Here is an 18,070-nt window from a genome sequence, read left to right as displayed (position 1 = left end):
GTGGCACAATGCCAGGGTAATCCTATGGGCTAGGCTTGTAAAGACTCCAGGGCCATTAGCCTAGCACTCACCTATGAACCTATATATATATATACAATTCACTTAGCAAGGGCAAAGTTCAACTTAGGTCACGTGTAGTAGTTTAGTTGCCAACTTAGCCCGCGATAACATAATAATAAACAAAAATAGGCGAAATTGAAGTGTATTAACCCACCAGATGCGCAGTAGCAAGTCCCGCCTGCGAACATTTTGACTGCACCGCCCACCGTTTGACTAACACAAGGTAATTTATGCGATATCTGTGTGAATGCAACCAAAACACAAGTTAATCGCACAAAAAGATCCGATTATAAAGAAAACATAACTTCTCCCTTTGTTTGGAGGAGGAGTGTAATATGTTAGTTATAAGCAATGAGAAATTTGTGCTTTTCCTAGAAGTCTGACCCTGGTGATGAACATGAAATATCATATACAGAGAACCTCCACTATGCTCTAGAAAAAAATATATATTTTTTTCTTTGACATTCTAGTAATGGAAACCTTTTCTGTGCACTAAGAGGATTTGGCTTTCGGTTGTGAAGTTGCATTGTCAGAAAGCAGTTTTATTCTCCTCTTAAAAAAACTCTTCTTATTTAATCTGCTTGTTTCTACTATGAATGTACAGTACTTTTCCGTTATCGGGGCAACAAGTTTAATGACCACTTGGAATATTAACATGCGGTCCCGATGATCGCACTACTGCTGTTGATGTGAGTACAGCTTTCACTTCCTCTAACAAAACACTTCAAGTGGGAAATTATGATAAAAATGAATAATGTGCAGTTTTCCAGAGAAGGTACCCCGTTCACATTGCAAAACACAACTGGGTGATAGTCCAATAACTATCTTAGTTTCACTAGCCATCAGCTATGGCAACATGGTTTTCACAAACCTCCCTCTGTCCTTAAGCTCTTCATGTGTGGCTGCGGTGTTAAACTCCACCAAGCACACTTCTCATATTAGTCCTAATGCAACGACTTTTGAACTCTCAGAAAGCAGCATAAAACTACATGAAAAGAATACAATGTCTCACCGTTAATTGAACATCATTTCTCTTTTTTTGGAAACCTTATTTCGCAAATTCCAAAGGCAAGTTGTGCCTATTTCTTTATTTCGTGAACTTAGGCTAAAAACAGACACCCACAACCTCTAACACCGCATCAGGAAGCATTTTACTATTCTAATGGAAAGGGACTGATTGCTCGAAAGTCATTATTAGCATGTTTGTGTTTATTAAATGCTCAGTTTTTAATTCTATTGGATTTGCCGTTACATTAGCATTGCGTGTCAATCACGGCACATAGCCGTTGTTAATCCCGCCCGCCCACATGTCAATCACGGCGGGCACGCCCATTCCTGCGTGAACTTGGTGGTGGGTTAATACGCTTCAATTTCGCCCAAAAATAAAACAGGTTTGCAAAAACTAAATGACATGTTTGCTTGATAAAGAGTTTTAAGTCTATTGACCTTAATTTGTCCGGAGCACGCGGAAGCTATTTCAGTCGGGTCACTGATGTAGCACAGGACTCCACCCACGTCCCCTAAGGAGGGCCGGGCCCTCCGTTCTGTACGATGATTTGCTGCAGCATTACCCTCCTCAAGGTTTAACTCGAGTTTCTCATCCTTATTTAAACTGTGTGATGCTACTGAAGAACAACATAGAGCACTCTGAAGTAGGGGAGTTTTAGCGTTGTCTTCCTTATAGTGAGATTGACAGTAGTGTCTATATTTTTGACAAGCGATAACAATCGTGCGATAGTCTCATGAATGATATGGCGGAGGAAAAACTGATTACACTGAACGGTGCTGCAGCGTCTACCGTATCTGAATGTAGTTTTCTATGTAAGGCACTGTCTGCCAGAAGCTTGGATAAGACGGACACCGATCTGGGCATTTCTCATGGAGCTGCGGGTCACCAGGTGCCCCGAAGGAGGAGAGTGCCTTGTGGGTCCAGCTATAATAGTGGATCGCAGGAAAATCTTCCTAGTCCCGTCTCAGAAACTCGGGTACTTGTTATCAACACTGGAGGGACCATTGGTATGACGTACCAAGATGACGGTGAGCATTTTAGTTATGTACAGGTTCATTTGTCATGTACACAGTTACTGAGCTCTGGACTGGTGATTTGCATGTATTAGGTTGTAGTTACTTTTCAGACACCCACAGTACCGCCTTCTGAAGTTGATATGTTTTGAAAGATAAAGACACTAGAGGTACCACCTCTTACTCCTTTTTACGCATCGCATACCATTTTGGGCAGTTTTGTACTGCAAAAAATAGGATAGGTGCCAAATGTCCTGAGATTTTATGTTAAAAAATATTTGATAAAGTTTTTTCTAAAGGTTGAAAAAACAACCCTTTTGCTTCTGAAACAGTTTTATATTCGATGAAACAACAGAATCAACTCACATTCTACAAGTGACTTTTTTATTTTTTCTAAGAAGTGGAGTGTAGAACTTTGCATTGGGTGTGAATATGGTTTGTCCTGCAAAATCTCAGGTTTCCTTAAAAATGCCCTACTTTAGACACCTGGAAAGGTGATAACCCTAAAAGACTTCACAGCCCCAACTTGTGTGTAAGGCATTCTTGCCTAAATTAAGACTTAGTTGCTGTTATTTGCTACATCATTGTGTGTTGTTTTAAAACCCCTTTATTGAATTATCACTTGTGACATAGGTACATTTACATTTATATAAAAGTAATCAGATTGCATTAACAAGTTAAAATTAACAAACATTATGCTTCCCATATATTGCTACATATTATAGCAATAACCCACGCCTGGGGGTGGGTAATGCTGGATTTACCCACGGTTGGCGTGGTTTGGTCACAAGGGCAAAACCCGAGTGGCCAAACAAAGCCAACCGTGGGTAAAGCCAGCATTACCCACACCCAGAAGTGGGTTATTGCTATTATACAATGACATTATTTAAGAAAAAAAATAATTACTTTTCTTAAATAATGGCATTGTATAATGCCTCCTTGCTGCCCTTCCCTAGCTGTCTGGTATTCTGCGGCAGTTCTGATGTACTGCGCATGCGTATGCCTACACAGTACATCAGAACTGTGGGAAAAAGCAACGGAGAAAAGCAAGATCTCCGTTGCTTTTTACAAACTGTCTATGTTAAAGGAGTTTAACATAGCGAGACAGCTTTAAAAAAGCAACGGAGAATCTCTGTTGCTTTTTTTAAAGCTGTCTCGCTGTGTTAAACTCGTTTAACATAGCGAAACAGTGTGAAAAAATAGTTATAGTAATGGAAAAAGTCCGGGCGGCCGGACCTTTTTCCATTAGTATAACTCTGATTTACAACGTGCACGCTGACCAGTGAGCGTGCACGTTTTTGAATATTAATGGGGGGCAGTTGTATAATATCATATACCCTAAGCAACATTACATAAATTATTCATTTCCTGCGCCTTTTTTTTAACTCATTCACTCCAGTGGAGCTCAGGAAGTTTGCACTGTAACTTCCAATGGGCGGAGCCTAAGCCATTTGACAGAATCAAATTATGTCCTCACATTTCAAACAAATGTTCATATTTCTGGAGCCATAGGGGTTATGAAAGAAGTATAAATGTCAAACTGTTAAGCACAAACTATTTTTTATAGTGGTAGCATTCTTTAGCTTCTAAGCCTTAAAGCTATTTTTATAAGTAACAGTAAACATAGTATCTATTACATTTGTAATATTTTGTAAACAACTTACAATATCTCGGCAACCACTCAAGTTACACACATACTGTTAGCATTTTATTCATCAAGCTGAGAATTTTCATATGAGGCTAAGGAGTTCTGTCTGTTACTTGGTTTTTGAGATATTTAGAAAAATATGAAAATGATATCTATATAAATTAACATCATAAAAACAACAGTTAATATCTATACCTGCACTAGACAGAGATCAAATAATGCAGCTGAGTCTACCATTGTGTAAGCTTTAAGATGAAATCTTTTAAAATCTTGTACATAGCATCAATCTGGAATTATTGATGCAAATGTGAACAAGCAATATTTGATGCCTAAAGGCGTCAGTAGGAGTTAACAGCAGATGCACCTGGAGGTGTCACTCACATGTAATGAGTTAAACAAGAAGCATCTTTATTAAACTGTCATGACATAAGCAATCATACATTTATATAAATGAAAACAAACCACACCAACACAATCCTAGTTGCAAGCATACAGCCTACCTTGATCTGGCCAAGGCCTTTGATACTATTCCCCACTCAGGAATCACAGCAAAACTCACTAAGCTGGCATCAACCCCTTTATCACTAGATAGAACCCACAGTGTGAAAGTAACTGACTCCAAGTCAAACTGATGACCGGTTATAAGTGGAGTCCCACAGGGTTTGGTCCTGGGTCCTCTCATGTTTGGTATCTACTTCTCTGAAGTCCGGGTCAACACGAAGGGAGTCTGGCTGACAAAATTCTCAGACAATTGCAAGTTGGGTGCTATTATTAACTCCCCAAGTGATGTTGACATCCTACAGAAGGGCGTCACTGAGACAACGACTGTTGTCAAAACCATGGCCTTAAGCTCAATGCCAAAAAAATGTGTCGTCATCCCATTTGGGAAAAACCCATTTCCCTTGAATTACCACATCAATGGTAGTCTACCGAACACAGAAGGCATTATAAGAGATCTGGGAACACAGGTTGACAGCAACCTCTCTTTTGACCACCACATTACCACTGTGGCCAGAAAGTCCTTCTATGTGGCACATCTTAATACTAAGGGTTTTGCATCCAGGAAGAAAGAGGTCATTGCCTTCCTCTACTCTTCCCTCATTAGGCCAGTCATCGAGTACAATGCCTCATTTGGCATGTACCTCACTAGACACATGCAACAACTGGAGAGGCCGCAAAAGTACCTCATAAAGAGGATCCTAGGCCTTAAACACTTGTCGTATATGGACAGACTCAAAAAGCTCCATCTATTCTCTGTCTCATATCCCCTACTTAGAGGCGATCTCTGCTTGACTTACAAAGCCATGTCTGACCCAGCTCTGTTAGAAATGCTACATCTAAAGAAATCCCAATCCCTCTGCACCACACGCTCCAGAGACCTGAACCTCATTATCACAATCAACAGAACATGCTGGAGGGACAGGTTCACAACCTAGAGAATGCCCATGCTGTGGAATAGACTTCCCATGCATGTCAAGCAGAGTACTTCACTGGCACGTTTCAAGAGAAATCTTGATGAGTGAATGGGAAATAGAAAATTCACTCCGGGGATCACTCCAGTGGCTCTGCTCAACATAGGCACTAGGAACTAAGGTCTGGTGGCATGATGCCAAGGTAATCTTATAGGCTAGGCTTGTAAAGGCTCCAGGGCCATTAGCCTAGTACACATCTATGAACCTATGAACAAACCATACTGATACAATCCCAGTTGCAAACATTATACATCAGTTATTACCTACCCAATCATTTTCAGTCAAACATTACATAGCTGTCTTCTTTTAAGCCTCATTCCTGCCCTGTATGTATTGTTCCCACAATTCCCATTTTTCCTATGTAGTTTGCTCCAAGCTTTTTCTAAAGATCTCAATTCCAGTTGTTTTATCTCTGTTACTATATTAACTACTTTTGATATAGTTGGTTTAGACAATTCCGATTCTGTATCACAGCTCAGAAAAATCATCTGCCTTGTCACACCAATCTGCCCACCCAGTACCTCTGACAGACCCTCCCACAGTGAATCCTTAAAGTCCACTAACTCACTGCAGTCCCAGGAAAATATGTTCCCAGTTACATCTTTCTTCCCCATCACACCTCCAAAATTTGCTTTCTACCTGAGAAAAAATTATCTGGAGTCTACTTGGGGTTTAAAAATATCTATGAAAACATTTCCAAGCAAAAAATCCTAAATGGTCTAGGTTTTGTTGCTTGTTTGGGAGACATACATATATCCTCTCATTATTTATTTATGAATTGCTTATTCAATATCTCTTCCCAATCCTTTCTAACTTCCTCTGATTGAGTTATCATGCAACATTTTATGTGCTGTACTAATTATTCTTTTTTTAATGGCAGCTTTTGGTCTAGATTCTACTAAAAACTCTACCAGTACTGGTCTTTCGTTTAGGACCCCCTATTTCTTTCTCTTTGCCTATACTCAATCCTTGATAGGGAACAGGTTCATAACCCAGAGACTGCCCATGCTATGGAATAGACTTCCCATACATATCAAACAGAGCACCTAGGGTTACCACCTGTCGCACTTTGAGAGGGACAGTCCCTCTTTGGGCAGTTGTGTCCTGCAAAAAAAATTGATAAAATGGCAAATGTCCTAAGATTTTAGGACAGAAATTTTCAAATATTTTCTTTAACAGTTGCATAAAACAGTTATTTTGTATCTGAAACACCTAAATGTTATAAGAAACAGAATAAGCAACTAAAATGCTACAAGAATAAGCTTTTATTTATGCAAAAAAGTGAAGTTCTGTCCTTTGTATTGGCCGTGGGTATGTTTTGCCCTGCAAAATCTGACGTTTCTACAAAAAATGTCACACTTTGGGCATTTGAAAAGGTAGCAACCCTAAGAGCACCTCACTGGACCTCTTCAAAAGAAATCTTGATGAGTGGATGGGAAATAGAAAATTCACCTCAGGGATCACTCCAGTGGCTCTACTAGACAAAGGCACTGGGAAGTAAGGTCGAGTGGCACAATGCCAGGGTAATCCTATGGGCTAGGCATGTAAAGACTCCAGGGCCATTAGCCTAGTACTCGCCTATGAACAGATATATATATATATATATATATATATATATATATATATATATATATAGTCGCAATTCACTTAACAAGGGCAAAGTTCAACTTAGGTCACTTGTAGTAGTTTAGTTGCCAACTTAGCCCGCGATAACATAATAATAAACAAAAATAGGCGAAATTGAAGTTTATTAACCCACCAGATGCGCAGCAGCAAGCCCCGCCTGCGAACATTTTGACTGCACTGCCCACCGTTTGACTAACACAAGGTAATTTATGCAATATCTGTGTGAATGCAACCAAAACACAAGTTAATCGCACAAAAAGATCCGATTATAAAGAAAACATAATTTCTCCCTTTGTTTGGAGGAGGAGTGTAATATGTTAGTTATAAGCAATGAGAAATTTGTGCTTTTCCTAGAAGTCTGACCCTGGTGATGAACATGAAATATCATATACAGAGAACCTCCACCATGCTCTAGAAAAAATATATATTTTTCTTTGACATTCTAGTAATGGAAACCTTTTCTGTGCACTAAGAGGATTTGGCTTTCGGTTGTGAAGTTGCATTGTCAGAAAGCAGTTTTATTGTTTTATTCTCCTCTTAAAAAAACTTCTTATTTAATCCGCTTGCTTCTACTATGAGTGTACGGTACTTTTCTGTTATCGGGGCAACAAGTTTAATGACCACTTGGAATATTAACATGCAGTCCCGATGATCGCACTACTGCTGCTGATGTGAGTACAGCCTTCACTTCCTCTAACAAAACACTTCAAGTGGGAAATTATGATAAAAAATGAATAATGTGCAGTTTTCCAGAGAAGGTACCCAGCTCACATTGCAAAACACAACTGGGTGATAGTCCAATAACTACCTTAGTTTCACCAGCCATCAGCTATGGCAACATGGTTTTCACAAACCTGCTCCCTCTGTCCTCAAGCTCTTCATGTGTGTTTGCGGTGTTTCACTCCACCAAGCACACTTCTCATATTAGCTGTAATGCAACAACTTTTGAACTCTCAGAAAGCAGCATAAAACTACATGAAAAGAATACAAAGTGTCACCGTTAATTGAACATCATTTCTCTTTTTTTGAAAACCTTATTTCGCAAAGTCCAAAGGCAAGTTGTGCCTATTTCTTTATTTCATGAACTTAGGCTAAAAACAGACACCCACAACCTCTAACACCGCATCAGGAAACATTTTACTATTCTAATGGAAAGGGACTGATTCCTCGAAAGTCATTATTAGCATGTTTGTGCTTATTAAATACTCCGTTTTTAATTCTATTGTGGTTTAAAAATATCTATGAAAACATTTCCAAGCAAAAAATCCTAAATGGTCTAGGTTTTGTTGCTTGTTTGGGAGACATACATATATCCTCTCATTATTTCTTTATGAATTGCTTATTCAATATCTCTTCCCAATCCTTTCTAACTTCCTCTGATTGAGTTATCATGCAACATTTTATGTGCTGTACTAATTATTCTTTTTTTAATGGCAGCTTTTGGTTTAGATTCTACTAAAAACTCTACCAGTACTGGTCTTTCGTTTAGGACCACCTATTTCTTTCTCTTTGCCTATACTCAATCCTTGATAGGGAAGACAATCTCTAACCCACAGTCCAAATAACTTCTTGGCATCTTCCCATTCTATCATCTTTCCCTCTCTAGTTATTTGCTCCCAATACCTTGATTCCTTTGCCAGTTTTCTCCAAGAGATTCCAGACCACTCTTGTCTGTATCCGTAATTGCAGTCATCCCTATCGACAGAATCTCATTTCTCCATTCCTGTGTTGGTTTAGTTCTTAGAATACATTCTGCTACTTTATGGATATAATATTCTGTATAATTATTGTTATTCTCCATAATGGCCTGCATCTAAAATCACAGTCTCTCTCCTTGTTTCTTGAGCTTCTCCACTGATTCAACATCATCCCTTTCCAGTTTGAATTATAGTTTTCTGCTTCTGCTATGTATAGGAGCCTTAACTGTGAACTGTTGAAATACCCCTTCAAATTGGGTAATCTCAATACTCCCTGTTCTGCTGGAAGGATCAGCTTATCCCACTTGACTCTTGCCATCATCCTCGCCAGACAAAGTAATTCAGCACTTTATTAATTGGTATCCACAGCTTCTCCTGTTCTTGATAAAAATATGCCTGACCTGTGTATAGGACCAAAGGAACTAAACACAATTGACTGCTTGTATCTTACTAGCCATATGATATAGCAAAGCTTCCATTTTCACAGGTTTTGCATTATCTTTTGTTTAGTCTCTTTTAACATATCCTTAGAATAATTTTAATCCATATTCCTAAATACTTCTTTTTATCATGCCCCTATAAATAATGATGTTGCTGGACCATTTAGTGAGTAGGTACATAATTTACCACTGTTGTCTTTGTTTTCGCTTCATTAATTTTGTATCCTGAAAAAATCTGAAACTGTTTCAAAATGTTCAGCACTGTAATGTCTCTTTCTGGTTTTGTCAGGTATAAAATAATATCATCTGCAACCAGAACCAGCTTTTCTTGACTTCCATACAAATTGTATCCTTGAATTTCTGAGTCCCTTATTTTCTTTGCCAGTGGTTCTAAATGTAATGCAAGTAACAAAGTGGAAAGAGGACACCCTTGCCTGGTTCCTCTGCTCAAGCAGAAATTATCAGAAAGGACCCCACCCACTTTAATTTTCGTCTCTGATCCCTCATATATGCTCCTAATCAACCTTATCATTTTTCAGGAAATGTAGATGCTTCCATTGCCCAGCTTACTCTGTTATGTGGCTTCTCTGTATCAAGACCCACAAACAATAATGGCACTTCCTTACATTCTGCTTCCCTCTGAATCTTAATGTTCTGTTAATGTTGTCAAATGTTTGCCTCCCCTCCACAAAACATATTGATCCATATCTGCCAATTTTGTTATTAGTTTTGTCATTCTTTTAACAATAATAGACAGGAACACTTTATAATCATGGTTTAGTATTGAAATGGGCCTTTATGAAGCTGGGTCCAGTGGATCTTTACTCTCTTTAGGTATTACAGCTACCACGGCTTTCTTCCAGGATGTTGGTACTTCCCCTCCTCTTAAAATACTGTTAAACAAAACATTTCAGGTCTTTATCATTTTTTTTGCCCTCCTAGCTTCCAAACTTCCACAGGAATACCATCTGTTTCTGGGGACTTTCCTGAAAATTGGTTATACATCACAGTTTTTGTCTAATCTATTCCTATCCTAACCATTAGTAATTGAGGCTCATGTACCCCTAACCTTGGCATATTTAATTATTCCATAAACATTTCCATTCATATCTTTTCTTGATTTCCATATTTCTCTGCTTTATACAGACTTTCATAGAATTTCTGAAATATTTCTAATTTCTCTACAGGCTGTCTTGTTACCTTCCTTGTTATAGGCTTCCTAAGCTTGGCAACAGCCCTTTCTACTTTGTTGCCTGAGTCACTGTGCTAAATGTTTTTGTGCTGTAGTGTTATTATCAAAAAACAGTTGCTTAACAGCAAACTTTCTAAACTTGTGCATATTATTGAGGTTGATCCCTTATTTTCTGCTTAACATTTTGCAGTTGATCCTCCTCTTGTTCTGTGAGATTCCCACTATTTTGCAGTAAATATTTTAACATTTGTCAGTCCCGCTAAATAATTCTTGTTACTTCTTAACCATAGCTCCCTTTCTTTTATTTCCACCTTATTTTTAAACTCCACCTTAACTTTATCCCGCTACCTAGCTATATTTTCAGAAACAATTTCTGTCCTCTCTAATAGTGCCTGAATAATCTCCACTACCCATTCCTTAAATTCCTCTCTTTTCAACAGATAGTTGGGAAAGCGCCAGTGTCTCATTTTTATGTCATTAGCCTGTGTTTTTATTTTAGTTATTGGCGCATGATCTGAAATAGTTACTGGATGTGCATCGAGACCATCAATTGAATTCATATGTTCTTGTGAAATGTAAATTCTGTCTAGCCTAGCCTAGTTTTTATATCGTGGGGAGTAGTATGTAAATTCACTCTGAACTCCCGTACCTGAATTCACATTTTTCATACCAAATATTTTCATACATTTCTTCAGAAATCTACCCTCCTTTGTTATACTTTCTATTCTGGGCCCCCCAGACACATCTTCACTGCTGCAAATCGCATTCCAGTCTCCACCTATAAGTAACATTCCTTGTGAAAACTGATTTATTTATTTATGTATTTAAATTTGTTGACCGGGAGTGTCCGACTGGACGTAGGTCCATTTTCAGCGGAGGCCCCGGGGAGAAAAGCTCCACAGTTAAAATAAACAGACAGTATATACATTGGATTACATAGTGAATAATAGCAAATATAACATATTTCCAGATGAAGAACATAGTACATCAGTTGACAACTAGAATCTTTATCTGTGAAGTGCATACCAGACATTAACAAATGTTACAAGAAGAAGCAGTTTGTGCTGTATAATAAGTACTGGCTTATGAGCATCTGAGCTTGCTATAATCAAGGTAGTTAGTGGAGTGGAAAGAAAGGTAGTGGTTGGATGGGGTGGATGATATTAGAGTGGGAGTTGCAAGGGCATAGCCAGCATGTTTTTAGTTGCGCTTTTAGTAAAGTTTTGAAGTGGGTGCATGATGGTATGGAGGTAATTGTGGGTGGGAGTGAGTTCCATAATTTGGCTATGGCGCAAGAGAATAGTGCTTCACCAGCAGAGTTATTGGCCTTAGTGATCTGCAAGTGATTTTTGCTGCTGGATCTTAGTAGTCTGGTGGTGCGATAGGGTTGGAGTAGATTCTGGAGGGATGGGGCATTTAGTGGATGGTTTACTAGTTTGTGGGCGAGTGAGAGTTGATACCACTGAAGGAGGTGAGGGAGTTCAAGCCAGCCCAGTTCAGCAAGTGAGAGACAGTGGTGACTACGGTAGGATGCCCCTGTGGCGAATTTGGCGGTTTTGTTGTAGTAGGTCTCTAGCTTGTTTAGATCACATTGCCTTAGGTTGGTATATATTGGAGAGGCTTAAAGTCGGGTGGAGATAAGGTGGGAATTTGCTATTGAAATCTTTGTGGACTTTTTTAGTTTATTGTCTATTTCCACTCCTAGCAATTTGGTGTGTTCAGTTGGGTATGTAGTGGTGTTGTCTTTTGCCGTGATGTTAAAGTGAGAGTTGTTTTGAGTATGTTTGGTGGGCTGGAAGATGAGTAGTTTAGTTTTGTTTAGGTTGAGTATTAATCGGGCATCGGATAACCATGTTTCAACAGAGGAAAAGTCTTCCTGTGTGACTTTTTGCAGTTTTGGGAGGGACTGGGCTGAGCAGATGATGGTCGAGTCATCTGCGTATTGTATGAGTGTGTCATGTTTGGTGGCAGAGGCTAGATTATTGGTGTAAACAGAGAAGAGTAGGGGTCCAAGGATGGATCCTTGGGGAACCCCTATGGAGACAGGTAGTTGGGGAGATATGTCATTCTGCCATACAACGGATTGTTGGCGGTCAGACAGGTAACTCTGAAACCAGTTGGTGACCGATTGTGAGAAGGATAGGTTATTGAGGAATTCTCCCAGAAATTTCATAAGCTTCATTATAGCGGCTTTAGGTGGAATATAAATACATGCCCGTGTAATCCTCCTCCATTGTCAGTAGCCCCTTAATACTACAAATCTGCCATTATTATCTCTTTTTATCCTGTTCTATTACTATTGGAGTTCCTCTTGCAATTAATAGAAGTACTCCTGTTTTCCTTTGTCGCAGGTATTCTGCTGAATAACTATCCTGAAAACCTTTCTTTATCAAATTCACATGTTCATTTCTTTCTTAGTGTATCTCCTGTAACCTAGCTATTTATACTCTACATTTTTAATATAGTTCACTACTCCAACATAACATATATTCTCCTCAACCTTTTTACTTCTCTGTCATGGGCCCCATCTTTCAGTCTTTCTTTCAGCAGACAAATGTTATCAAAATGCTGAAATTAATTTACAGGTCATATTTTAAATGGAATTTAACTGCCTAATCATTAAGTGTGTTCCTACTCACTGTTTTGGCTGTAACACTCTTATGACTTCTGATTAGTAGTTTGTTTTACTGTCAGTATAGCATAGATCTACCATGATTTTTCTTATAATTATGCTCTATATTCAAATTATGTTTTTGTTTTCTGCTTATGTATTTTTTTCACATCTTAAACTTTTTTGTATTGTTTATATTTTTTATGTCTGGAGCTTTTCTCCTCTGGCTCTGCTGAAAAAGGGCTCTCCTGCCCAGTAAGACTAACCCAGTTAACAAATGTCAAATAAAATAAATATTTAACTATGAGACCATTGACATTTAAAGACAGTATAGAAAGTGTTACTGATTGCATTCAAAAGTTATTATTCACACCTTCTGCAAAACACTTTTTTTGTTAGATGTCTAATTCCAGCTTTTCTGTTACGTGCATATACAGTTTGGCAGGCTGAACTTTTATACAGTTGTTTCTTGTCATATCCATTTGAGCCTATGTCATATCTTACAAAATTTTTGTTTTATTAAAAGTCCTTAAACAAAAAAAACAAACATGCCCCCAATACTCCCCTAAAACACATTGACTTAATACTAACAGACAAAACTATGTACATCTCGAAATATTAAAGTTTTAGGTTCATAGGTTCATAGGTTGATACTAGGCTATCTGCCGTAGGGCATTTACAAGCCTAGCCAGAGTGTGTTTGGCTTTCGCCACCCTTCTTAAATTAGTTGACTGTGCCTCTGTATAGTAGGTCACAGAAGATAGCGCATTTAAGGTTAGTTTACCGTGCCTCTGTCTAGCAGTGACACAGAAGAGATCCCAGGGGTAAATTTACAATCTCCCATCCAAACGTCAGGATTCTTCTTGAAGAGGGTCATTGAGGGGCTCTGTCTGACATGGATTGGGATTTTGTTCCAGAGTGAGGGAAGCCTCTGGGATATGAATCTGTACCTCCAGCATGTTCTATTTATTTCTGTGCTGAGGTTTAAGTCACTGGAGTGTGTAGTTCTGATGGATTTGGATTTCTTGAGGTGGAGCATGTCCATTAATTCTGGGTTGGACATGGCTTTATACGTCAGGCACAGATCGCCTCTGAGTAGAGCTGGAGTTTCTTTAGCCTAACTGCATAGGGCATCTGTTTGAGTCCCTTGATCCTCTTGGTGAGGTACTTTTGGGGTCTTTCTAGTTGTAGCAGGTGTCGGGCAAGGTACATCCTAAATGGGGCATTGTATTCAATTATGGGCCTGATAAGTGATGAGTAGAGGGGCACAATGACCTCTCTTGATCTAGATGTGAACCCCTTCGTGATAAGGTGGGCTATATAGAATGTCTTTCTAACCACTTTGGCAATGTGATTGTCAAAGGAGAGATTGCAATCTACTTGGGTCCCCAAATCCCTAATTACTTCTTCCGTACTTAATGGATTACCACCTATGTGGTAATTTGTGGGTACTATGTTTTTCCCAAAGGGAATGACTATGCACTTTTTGGCATTTAGCTTTAGGCCATGGCTCTGGCACCAGTTATCCGTCTCTGTGAGACCTTTTTGGAGGATGCTTGTGTCAGCCGGCAAGTCGATTATGGCCCCCAGTTTGCAGTCATCTGCAAACTTTGTCAGCCATAGTCCTCCTGTGTTAGCCTGTACCTCAGAAAAATATATACTGAACAAGAGAGGTCCCAGGACTGAGCCTTGTGGGGTGCCACTTGTAACTGGTTTAGAGTCTGACATGGCACCTGCAATTCTGACCATGTGGGTTCTATCCCTAAGCCAGTTTGCAACCCATCTTGTGACATAGGGGTTGATATTTAAGCTGGTGAGCTTATTTATGATGCCCGAGTGGGGTATTGTGTCGAAGGCTTTTGCAAGGTCAGGGTAGGCTGTGTGGACTACCTTCCCTTCGTCTATGGCCTTGGTGACCGTTTCAAAGAAATTGACCAGGTTCAAGAGGCAAGATCTGCCCTTAACAAAGCCGAATTAAGTAGGATCCAGTGTTTGGAGGTTCCCAATGTCTTTGTTTATGAGTTCCATGATGATACGCTCCATAGCTTTGCAGACCAGGCTAGTTAGGCTTATAGGGCGATAGTTTCCGGGGTCTGTTGTGGCACCACCTTTATGGAGTGGGACCACTGTTGCTGTACGCCATTCTTTGGGTACATATCCTGTTGTAAGGCTGAGACTGAACAGTGATTTTAAGTGAGGGTTCAGTTCTTCTTGGAGCTCATGTAAAACGCAGCTCGGGACACCGTCCGGTCCCATTGATGCTGTGTTTTTTGCTTTGGAGAGGGCAGCTCTCACCTGTGCATCTGTGATGTCAGGGAGGCTGCACTCTTTTGGGATAGTCATTTGCTCATTTGGGGGGAGGGGGGGGGAGTTTGCACTGAACCTGTCTGCCAGGATGTTGGCAATGTCTGTGGGTTCAGTGTATTTTTTGTCATTTTGCAGTAACTCAGAGCATATCTGGGGATTTCCACCCAGGTTTCTGACATAACTAAAGAAAGCCTTGTGATTATCTTTAGCGTCTTGTGCAATTTTTCTTTCGAAGCTAGCCTTAGATGATTTTATGAGGGATCGTAGTTTCTTGCTAGTACTGATCAGAGTTGCCTTCCCTTTCAGGGATTTTGCTGCATCATGTAGTAGCTTCCTCCTTCTGTTGTACAGCTTATTTATGGCTGGGGTCCACCAGACAGGTCTCCTGCCTTTGGAGGAGTGTGTCTTGGTTTTATTTGGGATAGCATGATCCATGCATTCCTGTAGGTATCCATAGAATGCGTTTGTAAAGGATTTTGCGGTTTGGGCCGTATTTTCCACTGGCCCTGGGGCTTTGAAGGTTTCCACTTCGGTTTTGAGAAGTGGGAAGTTTGCTTTTGAGAAGTTTTTGACTGTGGTTTCCTTTGCTGGGGGTGGGGACGGGATATGGATGTCCATAATGATTAATTTATGGTCGGATCTTACCAATGAGGGGTATACCTCTGGTATGGAACATAGAGTCCCCATGTTGGTGATGATCAGGTCCAATATGTTTTCCCCTCTTGTGGGAGTGGTGACCAGTTGTTCCATAGCATTTGAGTTTATAAATTCTAGGAACCGTTGGGCTAGGGTGTTGGGGCTTGAGTAGTGCTCCCAGTCTATGTTTGGGTAGTTAAAGTCACCCAATATAATGGTGTTTGGAGAGACCTTCATATTCTCCAGTGTCTTCAGGAAAGCTGAGTGGGGTTCCTGAGTTTGGGAGGGTGGTCTGTAGCAGGCTACAAACTGGAAGGCAGTTTTGCCCACTGTTAGTTGCACATGGATGGTCTCAGATGCTTTGTGCAGTGCCACTAGCCTGGAGGTATGGGTATCTTTGATGAATATGGATACTCCTCCTCCTCTTGTGGTTCGGTCCGAGTTTTGGGGCCGAAAAGCATGGTATGAGGTATAGCCTGGTAGTGCTGGGGTGCTCTCGGGAGCCTTGAACCAGGTTTCTGTTACTGCACAGATATCGATATTCTCCATACTGAGGAGAGCCTTGAGTGTGTGTATCTTGAGGTTTAAACTTCTGACGTTGAGTAGCATTACCCTTAGTTTCTTTTTCCTTGTGTTGTCTAAGGAGGTGGGTTTGTCTTTTGAGCCTTGCCTAAAAAAGGCACTATGGGGGTGGCAAGAGCCTTGACCAGTATTCGAAAACCCAGGGGTGACAGGTGCAAGCCGTCCCTAGCGAAGCAACATGGCTTGTCAAGCATGTCATCCCAGGCTGACAGACACTGGATCCCCTTTGAGTGACACCAATACTTTAGCCAATTGTTGAAACTGATAATTTTGTCTTTATACTGTGGTATCATTCTTGGTGAGGGTAAGATGCTACTCAAGGTTAGGGTCATACCGGCCTGGGCCACATGATCAGAGAGTTCCTCTATGTTTCTTTTTATGTAATCCAGGGAGGTACGTCTCAGGGCATTTACACCAGCATGGATAATGACGAAGTCATATTTGTACTTGCTTTGGAGTGACCTGAGTGCTTGTGTTATGTGGCGGATCCTGGCACCCGACAGGCAGCTTACAGTGACCTTCTCCTTGTTCAGCCTGGTGAGAAGGACGTCAGTGTGTCTGACAATAGAGTCACCTATTACAAGTGAATTAGGTGTGTTGTTTAGCCTTAAGGGCTGTGACTGTGTGGCACACTGACTTTGTGAACTATGTGATACGTGGGTATTGTTGTGGGGAAGCAGTTGCTTGGATGTCTGCTTTGGAGGTCTCTGTTGCTTGGGCAGATTTTTATTTAGAGCCTCTGAGTATGTTTTTGTGTGTTTATGTGTTTGGTTTGCTGTTGCGATAGGTTTATGTGAGACTGGATTTGTGGTGTGTGTGATTACCTTCTCCTCCAGACTGACTGTGCCAGTACTATGTTGAAAGAGGTCAGCCTCCAGTTTGGCTATATAGTTGCATCTCTCACATATATTTGAGCTTGTTGGGAAGAGGAGAGGGTTGTCTGTGTACATAAGGCAGTTGTAACATTGCCTCAAGATTCCCATATTCACCAGCTGGACTGGAGAGTAAACCTGAAACTGACTTTTGGACATGCCAGAATAGTATAAGGAATTATTTTTTGACTTGATCAAAAAGGACCAATAGGAAGCCAAGTACTTAAAGGGAGTATAAGAGGGTGTAGTGCTGTAGTTTATTAGTGCTTACTTATAAGACACTTACCCTAGCTACTGCTGGGTTTTAGAAGGAAAATAGAGTGCTTACTTTGAGATTTGGATAACTGCCCTTGCAAGCCATTGTAAGCCTATCCAGTTATCCCGTGTGAGACTCAAACCCCACATCTTATGTTTGCAAGGCAAACACCTTAACGTTAAGTAACGCATGCACTCAGGTTACTCCACAACAAGTGCAAATATGACTGTGTTACTGTCCATGTTGGTGTGAATGACTTGAGATATACCTCCCTGGACTACATGAAAAGAGACATGGAGGAGCTCTCTGATCTTGTAGCCCAGGCAGGTATGACCTTAGCATTCAGTAGCATCCTGACATCACCCAGAATGTTACCACAGTACAAGGACAAAATGATTGTTTTCAACAATTGGCTAAGCTTCTGGTGTCATTCTAAGGAGATCCAGTATCTGTGTGCCCGGGATGACATGATCGACAGACCACGATGCTTTGCCAGGGATGGCCTGCACCTGTCGCCCTTAGGATTCTGGATACTGGGTAAGGCTCTTGCCACCCCTATAGTGCCTTTTTTTAGGCAAGGTTCAAATGACAAATTCACCACCGTAACAGGTACAAGCAAGCAAAATCTGAGGGTAATGCTACTCAATGC

General features: G+C 40.3%; 1 protein-coding gene across 1 annotated transcript in view; it reads left to right on the top strand.

Annotated features, from left to right (window-relative positions):
* Window positions 1–1,680: 1,680 nt before the first annotated feature.
* Window positions 1,681–18,070, top strand: part of ASPG (asparaginase) — an 856,377-nt gene continuing 839,987 nt past the window's right edge. Inside the window, exon 1 of the mRNA XM_044073584.1 lies at window positions 1,681–2,097. Within this exon, the coding sequence (XP_043929519.1) occupies window positions 1,803–2,097 (295 nt within the window). The 5' untranslated portion in view covers window positions 1,681–1,802. The remainder of the gene's footprint in view (window positions 2,098–18,070) is intronic.

Source organism: Protopterus annectens, chromosome 6.part0 (assembly GCF_019279795.1).
Source record: "Protopterus annectens isolate FY-2018-M chromosome 6.part0, PAN1.0, whole genome shotgun sequence".
NCBI lineage: Eukaryota > Metazoa > Chordata > Ceratodontiformes > Protopteridae > Protopterus > Protopterus annectens.
Note: the sequence above shows the minus strand (reverse complement) of the source record. Positions and strands in the feature narration are given on the sequence as shown.